Source organism: Anolis carolinensis, chromosome 5, assembly GCF_035594765.1.
Source record: "Anolis carolinensis isolate JA03-04 chromosome 5, rAnoCar3.1.pri, whole genome shotgun sequence".
NCBI classification, from domain to species: Eukaryota; Metazoa; Chordata; class Lepidosauria; order Squamata; family Dactyloidae; genus Anolis; species Anolis carolinensis.
The window spans coordinates 178,860,866-178,874,660 of NC_085845.1; the positions used below are offsets into that span (position 1 = coordinate 178,860,866).

Here is a 13,795-nt window from a genome sequence, read left to right on the forward strand (position 1 = left end):
TGTAAAAAGTATTTCAGATTTAATATCTTTACCTTGTTTTCTGTCTTTATGAGCTCAAGTAAGGAAGACTGTTCATAAGGCAAAAGCTAAAATTAAACAAAAATATGAGAGTTTTTTAAGTCTGCTACATGATGAAGCAAACATAAAATATAGTCCTTTCAAGCTTAGTATCCAATGCAACTGCATAGGCATCTTTTTGTTGCTTTATGATTCTGGTAGGCAACAAAGATAATCTGTTCCCATTCTTACAAAATGCTCTGTTTCACTCCCCTGAGAAAACACACATGATTGAGCTATGCAATCTTTCAAAAATTCATTGTAAAATCATACTGAATAAATGATGGCTATCAAATGGAAATACCTAAGTGACTTACTCAATTTGTAAATAGGGTAATGGCTAGATATCCATACAGGAAAAAAATAGGGAGGAGGCAGACAATCTGCTTGCTTTTAGAGGCTCATGTACACTACTAAACGTGCAGTACACCAGAAGCTTATTCAAGCAATATCCTTACATAATTAGATTTTCATTCTATGGCTACTAGGAAGCTTGCAACCCAGAAATTTTTAAGATATGAATAAGTCAAAGCATAAACATATGGTCTGACTGTAAATAATTAGTAATATAATCTGTAAACTATTGATTATGGTCTGGATCCAGAAAGCCACCAAATGAATAAGTACTCTTATACACATAGATGTACAGTTGGCCTCCTGTAACCATGGACTCTGCATGCATGGACTCTGCACCCATGGATCCAAATATCCATGAATTTAAAGTATCCACCTCCCCAAAAATCTTACAAAAAAACAAACCTTTGATTTTGTCATTTTATAAAGTGGCAAAATTTTGTGATGCCCTTGTCTACAATGGGACTTTAGCTCGACATATTTTGGTATACCCAGAGGGAGTGGTGTCCTGGAACCAATGGCCCAATATAAATATATGACAACATGAAGATCTTACAGCTTTTCTTTAGAGCTATTTTTAGTCTCTAGACAGAACAGCAGAAAAAGCACAAAGGTGCTTTTGGTCAAATATTTAGTGAATGGACTTTTCTTTCGTTAATTTGTGCTTCTTAATATTCCCTTTTTGAAAAATGTTCTTTATCAGTATTTGTTGTACATATTTTATTAATTTTTTTGTAAAAAAAATTGGGGAACTCAGTAGTATTAGCTTTTGATGAGTCCATCAATAACTGGTAAGAGTCAGCTTTGCAAGTCTACTCCTTGCTTCCTTCAGGCTTTTTCAAGACCAGGATGCTTTGAGTGGAAGTCCAGAAATGAGACGTTTAAGTCAGTGATCTTATAGCTTCAATTTCTACTTATTGTATTTTTATGCAGTATTGTTTGTATTTGTGCATGTTTTGCAATTTTAAAAATCCATGTATAGCATAGAAAATATTGTACATATGTGTGTGATAAAATTAAGTCCATGGCTCAGTTCAGAAAAAAACAATAACTACCATAGACAACTGTAAAAACAAATAAATGACCTGCTTCTTACTACCTCTTTGAAAACCATGGGGTGCTAGACATTTTGGCTTCAATTCTACACATAGCAATGTGGAGATCCCACTGCTAACAATGTGTTTACATGTACACAGCTACTATTTATACTTCTTCCAGGTTCCAAGCTCTACCAATTAAGATAATGTTTTTCCATCTTGTTCTGCCTTTCCTTCCTCTTCACAGAATTATTGAGGGGAAAAAAAGAAAATCGAGGAACTGGTGGAGAAAATACAAAAGGAGATCGTGGTGTGGACCCAGTAAAATCCAGTGGGATGGCAAAGGTATCCTTGTCTAGAAGAATCCAAAATTAAATGAAAACCTGTGTATGAATATTAAATTACAACCTACATTTAATGCAATAGGATCAAGATTGAAATCCCAAACATCTCCTACGGAGTCATCCAACGCATCTTCAATTCTCTTCAGCTGGGAAGTGTACGCCGTAAGAAATTTCTCATAATTCTTCAACTGCACTTCAACATGGATTTCTAAAAATAAATAGTATGATTTTCACTTTTTCAAGAAAAGAAAATGGGCTTTATTAACACATTCCCATAACTTTATCTTACAGTGCTATAGGCTGAAATTTACCTCACTACAAAGGACCTTTCTGTCCCAAACTGCAAGATTTTACAGAAGTATACATCATATTACACAAAAGGTAGATGGTGAAATGTCGTGAATATAGGCACTCATTTACTATTTCATTTACTATCCTCAGTATGCAATTCATACTCATCAGTTACCCTATTTCTTAAGTTCTCTCCTAGGAAAATCCTTCAATAAAAATTATTTTTTAAAAAAAAGATTTGAGTAGTTCAGCCTTCTTTGCCCTCACTCACTTTAGCATTCACATTAAGTAGTAAGTCTTGCTCCCATTCTCTTCTGTGGAAATACACCCCCCCCCCCCCCAATTCTTCATCTTAGTACTGCTTGTTAGATTCAGCTCATTCTGTGCTGAACACTATTCCTAGAGGTCTATCCCTTAGTTTCCTTGTAACCCTTCCATAAGTATACCTTCAGATAAACAAGTACATGTCTGGCAAAGTTCTCTATGATAGAAAAAGTACTTAGGATGCAGTTACAACTCCATAAAATAGTAGTAGGAAGTGACCCCAAGTGTCTTCTAGTTAACCTGCTGCAGAACACCCAAACATTTTCACATGTTTGAATACCCAGAACAGGGCATATTACTCTAATCAGGCAAATGGGATGCCAAGATCAAAAGGTTAATCCTCTCCCTGGAATAAAAAAAACTATATGATTTCGATTACCATGACAGAAAGCAAACTTCATGAAAGTTCTATAAGGTCTGACAGTTCACACTGTGTCTAAAGCTGAATTTTTCAAATAGCAGTTTATATTACGGTACATTTTTGAGATCATGAAAATATTAACATACTAACTATATGTGACACTAATTTAAAATAAAGTTTCAAAAGTGACTAATTCCATTTCTGAGAAAGGAAGGCTAAAGGAAGGAATAACTGCAGGAATAAACATTGTGTCTTAGAGGAAATTATCCACTTAATGGAAAATAACAGAATAGAAACACCAAGGTTTGGAGTGGGAAAACATTTGAAATGAATGAAACGGCTGATAAAAACAAATGATTCCAGGAATAAATTGGACTGTTTTAAAAAGATGAAGTGAAACAGAAACTGACAAAGAGGAAGGAAAGCATTACTATCACCAGGGAATTTGCTTGTCAGAGAGAGAAGCCAACTTCAATTGAGAAGAGTAAAGGGCATTTAGAGGAATCATGCTACACAGGCAAACAATAAGAGCAAAGAAGTTTGCTGCAGTCAGTAGAAAGGTACAACAATAGACAGATATAATTGAATGTGCTCATTCGGCAGATTAAAGCTGGATCTACACTGCTAAATAATGCAGTTTGAACTGCATTATATGGATCTACTGACCATATAATGCAGTTCAAACTACATTATTTGGCAGTATAAATCCAGTTTGATTCAGTTCTATTCCTTTAAAAATTCTAAAAGAGATTTGAATACCCACTATTGCTCTAAATAAGTTAAGGAGTTTATCAGTATCAAATTTGTGACAGCTATTGCCAACAATGATAGCTTGGAGTGAGAGACTACTAACCATCCTGACAATGCTTGATATCAACTTGCTTCAACTTCAGCCAACATGACCAAAGATCAAGGATGTTGGGAACTGTGATTCAACATCATCTGCATAGTCATAGGTTTCAAACTGTTTGAGTATAACATACGACTGGGCAGGCAGGACAGTTCATCCACATCTTGAATATGGTTCTAAACCGAAAAGAAACCCTATTTTCTCCGCATTATGCCAAAACTACTTGCCACATCAAGTTCTGTATTCAAAACCACAACCCACACTTACAATTCCCACTTTGCACACTCATACTCGATTACACAACCAGAAAGGGCTTTAAAATTTTAATTGGAGCAAGGATAGTTGAAGTTTTTTAAATGTTGTTTTTTGCATTTTTTTCCAGTGCAGGGGCTTTAATTAATGTGACAGCTGTAATGACGGAAACAGACAGTGATGGCTAACAAATTAGTACATAAAAAACAGGACTATTTATTGCAAAAGAAATAATTACTGACATTTTTACTCTCTTGTAACTATGCTAGTCTCTTGAGATAGAAACAAAAGAAACAAGTGGCTACCAAATAAGCTAACAAATGTACATGCAACAAACTTTGGTAGGCCATAAAAACCTAGCCCATAGTTTCCAAAGTCTTAGCTATTGCCTCAAATACTAACCTTTCAAGACAAATCTCACAGAACCAAGAAAAACAGAAATGCAAAGCACAAGTGATACTCTACGAATTCAAAATTTGGAATGGGAGATTTTTTTTTCCAATTACAAGAAACTGTCTGCAAAACTTGACATGGAGGCCTTTAAATGCTTGCATGCCTTTGTGATAGGAATATATATAGAGAGAGGGGGAACCCTTATCCAAAATGCTTAGAACCAGAAGCTTTATGAATTTTTCCCCAGATTTTGGACTGCCTGTATTTGCATCTACATACATAATGAAATATTTTGGGGATGGAATCCAAGTCTTAACAAGCCTTATGTCTCATATGCATCTTGTGTATATAACCTGATAGCAGTTTTAGACATTATTATTACATTTTAGGTGGATGAAACAAATTTTGTGCATGTTCAGTGATGAGACCCAAATCTAAATACAAAATTCATGTATATATCAGAAATACCTTAGATGTATACTCAGATGGTAATTTTAGACAATATTTTAAATAATTTTGCACATAAATCAAACTTTGTGTATACTAGAATATAAGAAAGTGAATTTGTCACTATCTCAGCCACCCATGTGGGCAATTTTGGAGTATTTTAGATGAAGAATGCTTCAAAAGTAAGGAGGGAGATCGTCTCCAGTTGTAGGAAACTGTCTGGAAGATTTGCCAGAAGCCTTTAAAAGTTTGCATGTCCATGCTATAGGAATTTCTGTATCAATTAGGAGTCCCTTATTCAAAATGCTTGGAACCAGAAGTGTTTTGGATTTTATTTCATATTTTGCATATATCTACAATAATGAGAGATCCTGTAGATGGGACCCAAATCTGAACAAGTCTTATGTTTCATTTACATCTCATACACATAAATTAAAGGTAATTTTATACAATATTTTAAATAATTTCGTGCATGAATCAAAGGGGTCACTATCCCAGCCACCAATGTGAATAATACTGGAGTATTTTGGATTCTGGATAAGAAATATTCAACTTGTACTGTAAGAATTCAAAATTTAAGCAGGGAGGGTCTTCCCCAGTTACAGGAAGCTGCCTGGAAGACTTTGCAGAAAGCCTTTAATGCTTTATTATTTAACTAGCTTGAGGACCCGGAGGTTCCCAGGTCATTTGAGAAAGGCACTGTTTGTCTTTGAATGTTAGGTATTCTCAGTTTGGAGTGGGTGAACTACAATTCCCAGAATCGTGGGTCAATCCTCCCCAAACCTGCCAGTATTCAAAGTTGGCCATTTTGGTTCTGTGTACCAAGTGTGGTCCAGATCTGTTATTGGCTGGGTTCAGCGCTCTTTGGATGTGGGTGAACTACAACTCCCAGATTCAAGGCCCATTCCCACAACCTCCTGCAGTATGTTCAGTTGGTCATGAGGCTTCTCTGTGTGAAGTTTGGTCCCGATCCATTGTCAGTGGGGATCACTGTTTCTCTGGATGCAGGTGAACTATAACTCCCTTTTCAGCAAACTTGTCCAATATGTTCTGTTGGTTATGGGGGCTCTGTGTGCCAAGTTTGGTCCTGGTCCATCATCGGAGGGATTCGGAGTGCTCATTCATTGCAGGTGAACTATAAATCCCAATACCTACTACTTCCAAATGTCCAGGCCAATTCCCCTCCAAACCCACCAGTATTCAAATCTAGGCATATCAGGTATACATGGCAAGTTTGGTCCAGACCCATCATTGTTTGGGTTCATAGCATTCTGGGTGTAGGTGAACTACAACTCCTCTAAATTCTCTAATAGGAGTCACAGTGCTCTGACTTGATGCAGGGTGAACTACAACTTCCACCATGTGGAGTCAATTCCCCCAACTCCTCCAGTAAGTTTAGTTGCTGCACAGTTCTGGTGTGTTTATTATGCAGACAGATTTGAAAGGGAAGGGTAGTAGGCGGGGTCATGCAAATTCCACAGCAATAGAGAACCCTGGGATGCCTGCCTGTGGTGGAGGAAAATGCAAAATCTAGGATGAAATGGTCCCCAAATGAAAGCATTCCTTTGGTGGTGGGCCATAATGTTTGGGGAGGACATTGGCAGGGTTTGGGTTACATGTTCATGGAGCTCGCTGTAACCGCAATGTCAGTGGAAAAGAGTAACTTGCTGGCTCCTCAGCACTGGGAACTGTAGCCTGTTTGTGGAGGCTGGAGGCTGCCTGTGTGAACAGACACCCGTGCCACATACATACATACGGGTTTTCACTTTTATTAGATAGAGAGAGATAGAGAGAGATAGAGAGAGATAGAGAGAGATAGAGAGAGATAGAGAGAGATAGAGAGAGATAGATAGATAGAGATAGATAGAGATAGATAGAGATAGATAGAGATAGATAGAGATAGATAGAGATAGATAGAGATAGATAGAGATAGATAGAGATAGATAGAGATAGATAGATAGAGATAGATAGATTATTTCAATTAAATAAAATTTATAATTTAATAAAGCCTTTAGCATGTTATTATTATTATTATGCCTCTTTTCATGGCTTGAGGCAGGATACAACAGAATTAATAATATAATAAAATAAAACTTTATTTATATCCCACCCTATCTCCCTGTGGGGACTCTAAGCAGTTTACAACAAAATAATAAAAACAACATGAAACATTAGACAGTGACAGAACTAAGTTATGTTTTCACACTTAAATGTTAATAACAATTAATATAAGCACAAGACCATTAAAATGCATATATTAAAAGACACAGATTAAAACACATTTTTAAAAAGATGACGGATATACAGCTAATAGGTCCTATTTGGAAATTACTACTGTATATTGGCTTTGATGACTTTGTCAGCCTTGTTGATATTACTGGCCACATAATTAATTTTAAATATTGCAACTGAACTTTTGTGTGGTTTTTACAAATTGTTGTTTGTTAATTTACTTGTTGGGTCAGGTTCTGAATTAATTTTAGATTGTGTGTTTATAACTTGGTTTTAGATGTTGGTCTAGTGTGGGATTTGGTTGGTTCGTTTATTGCATTTGTATCTATTGTTTTTAAGGCATTGAATGTTTGCCTCTTTGACTTTTGGAATCCGCTCCTGGTCCCCTAGGGGAAGTAGGGTGGAAAACAAATAAAGTTGTTTATTATTATTATTATATTAAAATCATGCAATAAAATGTAAACTTAATATAGGTGTGTGTGTGTGTGTGTTACTGGAATGGTGGGAACAAAATGTGAACCCTGAGATTCATCCTTTAAAACAGGCATAGGCAAACTTCGGCCCTCCAGGTGTTTTGGACTTCAACTCTCACAATTCCTAACAGCCTACCGGCTGTTAGGAATTGTGAGAGTTGAAGTCCAAAACACCTGGAGGGCCGAAGTTTGCCCATGCCTACTTTATAACTTTTAGCCACCTTGATTTGGAGGGAAATGGTTTCCTTATTGGATCTCATTGGTCATTTTGAGCACGTCCTCGCCTGCATTTACACCATGCATGGGCAAACTTCGGCCCTCCGGGTGTTTTGGACTTCTGTTAGGAATTGTGGGAGTTGACGTCCAAAACACCAGGAGGGCCCTAGTTTGCCCATGCCCGATCTACACTGTAGCATTAACAGAGTTTGACACCGCTTTCACTGCCATGGCTATCCCTATACTATGGGATCCTGTGAATTGTAGTCTCTGGTATGGCAACAGTACGATTGGGCAGAGAAGGCTAAAAAGCAACAACTCCCAGGATTCCATAGCACTGAGCCAGGTCAGTTAAAGTGGTGTCAAACTGCATTAATTCTGAGGTGTAGCTGCACAGCCCCCAAACCCATCACCCTAAGCAGGACCCTGGTGGTGATTGACAGATCCCAGGGTCACGTGGGGTGCCGAAGGTTCGAATTGACTGAGGGGAGGGGGGGCGACTCCACTTGTCTGTGAGAAAAGGGGGAAAGCCTTAATTCGCTGTCTGCAGAACCGCTGTTTCCCCCTTCTCCTCCCTTCCACTCCCTTTCCCTCCCTTCCTCTCTCTTCTCCTTACTCTGAGAGCCGTCGTCGACGCGGTCAAACTCCCAGTCCGGCGAGAGCGTCTCCAGCGCCATGACAAGCCCTCTCACCCCACAGCGGCGGCGGCGGCGGCGCAGCCTCTCGCCCCTCGTCAGAGTGAAAGGCACGAGACTTCCTGTCACGCCCGCGGGGCATTCTGGGAGATGGAGTTCTTTCTCCACCGGGGACAGGAAGTTGGCAGACGCGGCGGCCCGGTTGCGTTAGTAGCAACGAAGGGATGGAACGCGCCCTGGCGACACCTTCCGGCCGGAGCATAGAATGCTAGAGTTGGAATAGATCCCTAGATCTATTCATTTCTGCCATAGATAGGCGGCTGTTAATGGCTTTATGGTGCTGTTTTAAAGATTTTTTTAGAAAAAGGATTGCATGTAGCTGGGTTGCTGTGAGTTTTCCGGGTTGTATTGCCATGTTCCAGAAGCATTCTCTCCTGACGTTTCGCCCACATCTATGGCAGGCATCCTCAGACGTTGTGAGGTCTGTTGGAAACTAGGCAAGTGAGGTTTATATATCTGGGGAATACCCAGGGTGGGAAAAAGATGCCTTAAGATGCCTCATGTTCTACAATGAGAGAAAAGCAAGCTTTAATTTAAAAAAAAAACTTGTGCATTGGGTTTTGTTGTCTTCTTTCCCCTCTTGTTTTTTTCTGCTGCACTGCTTTGGCTGAATTCTATTCTCAGAGAACAGAATTTATTTCCATTGTCTAATGTAGTTAGTTTTAGTTAGTTTTCTGTTGGAGGCAAGTGTGAATGTTGCAACTGATCACCTTGACTGGTACAGTAGAATCTCACTTATCCAACATAAACGGGCTGGTAGAACGTTGGATAAGCGAAAATGTTGGATAATAAGGAGGAATTAAGGGAAAGCCTATTAAACATCAAATTAGGTTATGAATTTACAAATTAAGCACCAAAACATCATGTTTTACAACAAATGGACAGAAAAAGCAGTTCAATACACGGTAACACTATGTAGTAATTTTACTGTATTTGCAAATTTAGCACCAAAACATCGCAATGTATTGAAAACATTGACTAAAAAATAATTGGCTACTAACAAATTAACTACAAATAAACATAGAATTGCATAAAATGAACTTATAGTAACAACATTGTCAGAAATTGTCATTTATCACTTGGAAAATATGCCAAGTGATAAATGGTTTGATTATGTCCATGTGGCTGCAGAAAGGCGGCCCAATATCAGGATCCTGTTGTCTCTTGTACAGCCTAGAGTATGGAGCAGCGATAATGGGTGCTTGGGGCTCCCAAGTCATGATGTGCAAGCGAAAGGTTACCTGAGTTTGATTGGTGGCTTGATCCTCAAATAATTTTATAAAGAATAAAATATTATAAACACACACAGAGGGAAGGGGCCCATGGATACTGTGGGCTCCCATTCATGGGAACCGGAGTACCCACAGAGACGAGGGTTGGCAAAGGGGTTAGTTGGGGTGCAGGGAAGTTGTTTTAAGGGGAAAGGAAGGAGAGGAGCCCCGCTCTGGGGGCTGTGGGGACTATGCGGCCAAGCGGTTACCGAAGCCGGCTGCAAGAGGCGAAAAAGAGATAGAAAGACACAGGAGGCAAAGAAGATACAAAGAATTAAATATGAGGATACCACACCACAGTGTACATTTATTAAAGGGTTATTTTGTAATAAAGGGGAAAGGAAAGCATCCAGGACACTTGGTAGCTGCTGCTGGGCTCCTCAGTTCCTCCAAACTTTCACATAATTGATTCTATCAAGGCTCCAGGCTCCCGCTTTGTGCAGCTCTCTCCTCCGCAGTTCCACTGATACTTTATTAATAACTTGACCCTGGCGAGGGTCATGCTTGACCTCCAAACCACCTCTGAGGGCCCTTCCACACAGCCATATAACCCAGAATATCAAGGCAGATAATCCACAATATCTGTTTTTAACTGGATTATCTAAATCCGCACTGCCATATAATCCAGTTCAATGTGGATTTTATACAGCTGTGTGGAAGGGGCCTAAGAATTCCTTACGTAAAAATACCCCATGAAATTCATAAAATTGTCAAAAGTCAACAGGCAACTTCAAGATACATACATGCACAAGCCACAAAATAAATTTGACGGAGAGAAATTGATATTCTACATCTTGCAGATAACAGCTCATATCCAACTTACACAATTATAGTTCTGTAAATCAGTGGAATTTTTGAGGTGGAAGAGACAGAAGAGGTAGTCACTCCACTTTTTAATGCCAATAGATGTACTTTAAGATTATATTTTTATCTTGTGGGAATACGGAAAGTGAGGTGGGATTTTAGAGAGAGAAGGTATAAGATGAGATGGGTTCATTTTGCAGTGTCCCAAGTTGTGAAAATGATTTTCCTTACAATCTGTCATTGGATGATAAACACTTTGAATTCTGTTGTCGAAGGCTTTCATGGCCGGGATCACAGGGTTGTTGTATGTCTTTCGGGCTGTGTGGCCATGTTCCAGAAGCATTCTCTCCTGACGTTTCGCCCACATCTATGGCAGGCATCCTCAGAGGTTGTGAGGTATGGTATCCATACCTCACAACCTCTGAGGATGCCTGCCATAGATGTGGGCGAAACGTCAGGAGAGAATGCTTCTGGAACATGGCCACACAGCCCGAAAGACATACAACAACACTTTGAATTCTGTGCTGGAAGAAAGGTAGGATATAAATGAAATAAAGAAATAGGAATTTCAAGTGCGATGGTTGAAATGTGATATGGAGAAGTTTTTTGAGGGAAGGAAAGTAGGTAAACTGGAGAATACATCTCCTTAATATCTGTCTAGTTTGAGCAAGAGGGAGATTAAGGAAAGGTTATATGAAACTCTCTTAGGATCACGTTATCCTGGAATCTTGCCTGCTTTAAAGGTCAGTGCAAGTTTTGACACTCTTGCTCTGGAGAGTCAATGCAGACAGCATTTATTTAAATTTATCACAGTTCACATTATAAGCACCAAGAGAAACTGGATGCTGACACTTACTGCTCCATGGGACAAAATAGCAGCGAGTGATTTGGCTGCCAATGTGAAAAGAGAGCACGCAATGCAGATACCAGTATGAAATTATGTATGCAGATATGGCTAGAAAAGCATACATTCCACCCCTTTGGTGTGTTCACACTGTGCAGAATGGATATTTAGGAACAACTGAAACCAATCAAAATGCAACAGAGTTCCAGAATAGAAATGCTGCAGACAGATGATGAAGAGAAAACATTAGATAGACTGACTTTTTAAAATTAGGGGAGCTCATCTAAAAATTAATTTAATCTTAAAAATTAAATTAACAACTTCCACTGTTATCAATCAAAAGACATTTTGCAGTTGTTCTGTCCCCCTTCATAAAACCCACCATATAATTATGTGAATGATGGCAAAAGCTTCACATAGAAGCAGGCCCGTAGCCAGGATTTTGTTTCGGGAGGGGCTGGGATTTTGGTTGGGGAGGGGCTGAGTCTGTGCAAACCTTTTGTATTGTTATCCCAATACCCCCATGCATATGAGATATATTGAGCATGGTGATCAGATCATGATATGAATAAACATTTTAAATAGTTTAAATAATAAATGTAAGGCCTTCTCACGGACCACTCTGACCATCCAGCCCCCCCGGCTACATGCCTGCATAGAATTATTCAAACATGTAAGTATTCAGCACATTAGATTGCTGAGAGTTTTCCGGGCTGGATGGCCATATTCCAGAAGCATTCTCTCCTGACGTTTTGCCTACATCTATGGCAAGCATCCTCAGAGGTTGTGAAGTCTGTTGGAAACTAGGCAAGTGAGGTTTATATATCTGTGGAATGTTTAGGGTGGAAGAAAGAACTCTTGTCTGTTTGAGGCAGGTGTGAATCTTGCAATTGGCCACATTAGCACTGAATGACCTTGCAGCTTCAAAGATTGTCTGCTTCCTGCCTGGGGGTGTCCTTTTTTGGGAGGTGTTAGCTGGCACTGATTGTTTCCTGTCTGGAATTCCCCTGTCTTCTGAATGTTATTCTTTATTTATTGTCCTGGTTTTAAAGGGTTTTTTTTAAAAAAAAAAATACTGGTAGCCAGATTCTGTTTGTTTTCATTGTTTCCTCCTTTCTGTTGAAATTGTCCACATGCTTGTGGATTGCAATGGTTTCTCTGTGTAGTCTGACATGGTAGTTGTTAGAGTAGTCCAGCATTTCTGTGTTCTCAAATAATATGCTGTGTCCAGGTTGGTTCATCAGGTGCTCTGCTACGGCTGACTTGAATAAGTCTGCAGTGCCTCTCTTTGGATCCCTCTTGTCCTTTGCTGAACGTACTATTTGCTGAACATTCAGCAAATGCTACGTTCAGCAAAGGACAAGAGGGATCCTCTCATCTCTGCAGGAGTCTACCGTATACCACGATGCAGCTGTGGACAAGTCTACATAGGGACCACCAAACGCAGCATTACCCAAACACAAATCAAGGAATCAAGGCTTGAACTTCCACCAGACTGTATGGGAATTGTAGTTTAATAATACAGGTCTATTTGGTTAACAAAGTAGGTTTCTGGGCTTTACTTTTTTAACAGAAACTTTGGTACTAGAGGAAGGAATAAAATGAAAAGACTAGAGATAGGTTTCTGTAAAATAATAAAAGAAGAGCAGTTCAATAGGATATTCCTATTCTTTCCATGTTATTTATGCCTCTCGTACCACATGTTCTGTTAAAGAAGTGACACCCATTATTAACTGAAGTATACTATGTTCTTTATAATTCATGTAATACTTGTGAATATCCAAAGGTACATCTTTATTTTATCATTACCTTTTGGGGGGGGCCAAAAAGCCTTTGGCAATTATTAAATCCAACCACAATTTTGTTTATACACATTTATAGATAAGTATATGAAAAAAGAAAAGAAAAAAGAAAAGAAAACAAGAAAATAATTGGTCTGTAATAGGGTACTTCAGAACATGCTGAAACCAGAAAAGCAGCAATAAAAGCAGAAATTAAACAAGAAATACACGTTTCCTGCAATATAATACTTCTGAACACGCTAAAACCTGAAAAACAACTATGTAGGAACAATTTAACTAGTTCACTGGGTCCTGTAAGAATAAATTTAATGAGAAATATATACCAAAATGTTCTTAATCAGATTCAGAACTCTCCCTTTGTTAGTTAATTATAAAAGTTGGATAGAGAAAAATGACAAACATAATGCTATCATTATCTACAGAAATACCGTATAATAAAAGCAATAAGATATCAAATACTGGGTGTTTCTCACACCAACACAAGCCTGGATTCTCTTAGGATCTTAGGTGGTCGGTAGGACAGAAATATCAGCCCTGCAATATTTCCCAAGTCAAACATAGAGCTGGATGAGCCCAAAAGCAGGTCAGAAAAATAGACAACGAACAATAATTTTGTCCACATCCTCTACCAAGCCCCAGCACTGCTTTCCATCCAACCTACTCACAGCACTGGCTGAGATAGATAAAATTTATTGTAAGTCTCAGTATTTTTATAGAACTTAAGTTACACAGACAAAGACAAAGTGTG

General features: G+C 38.7%; 1 protein-coding gene across 2 annotated transcripts in view; it reads right to left on the reverse strand.

The window, feature by feature from the left end:
• washc4 (WASH complex subunit 4) overlaps positions 1–8,393 on the reverse strand; it is a 42,248-nt gene extending 33,855 nt beyond the window's left edge. Inside the window, exons 1-3 of one of the 2 annotated variants that reach the window (XM_008110593.3) lie at positions 8,248–8,393; positions 1,861–2,000; positions 33–86 (exon numbers count right to left, since the gene is read on the reverse strand). In XM_008110593.3, the coding sequence (XP_008108800.1) occupies positions 33–86; positions 1,861–2,000; positions 8,248–8,308 (255 nt within the window). In that variant the 5' untranslated portion in view covers positions 8,309–8,393. Of the gene's footprint in view, positions 1–32; positions 87–1,860; positions 2,001–8,247 lie in introns of those variants that run through there. The other variant, XM_062983040.1, reaches the window with a different exon arrangement.
• Positions 8,394–13,795: the final 5,402 nt, after the last annotated feature.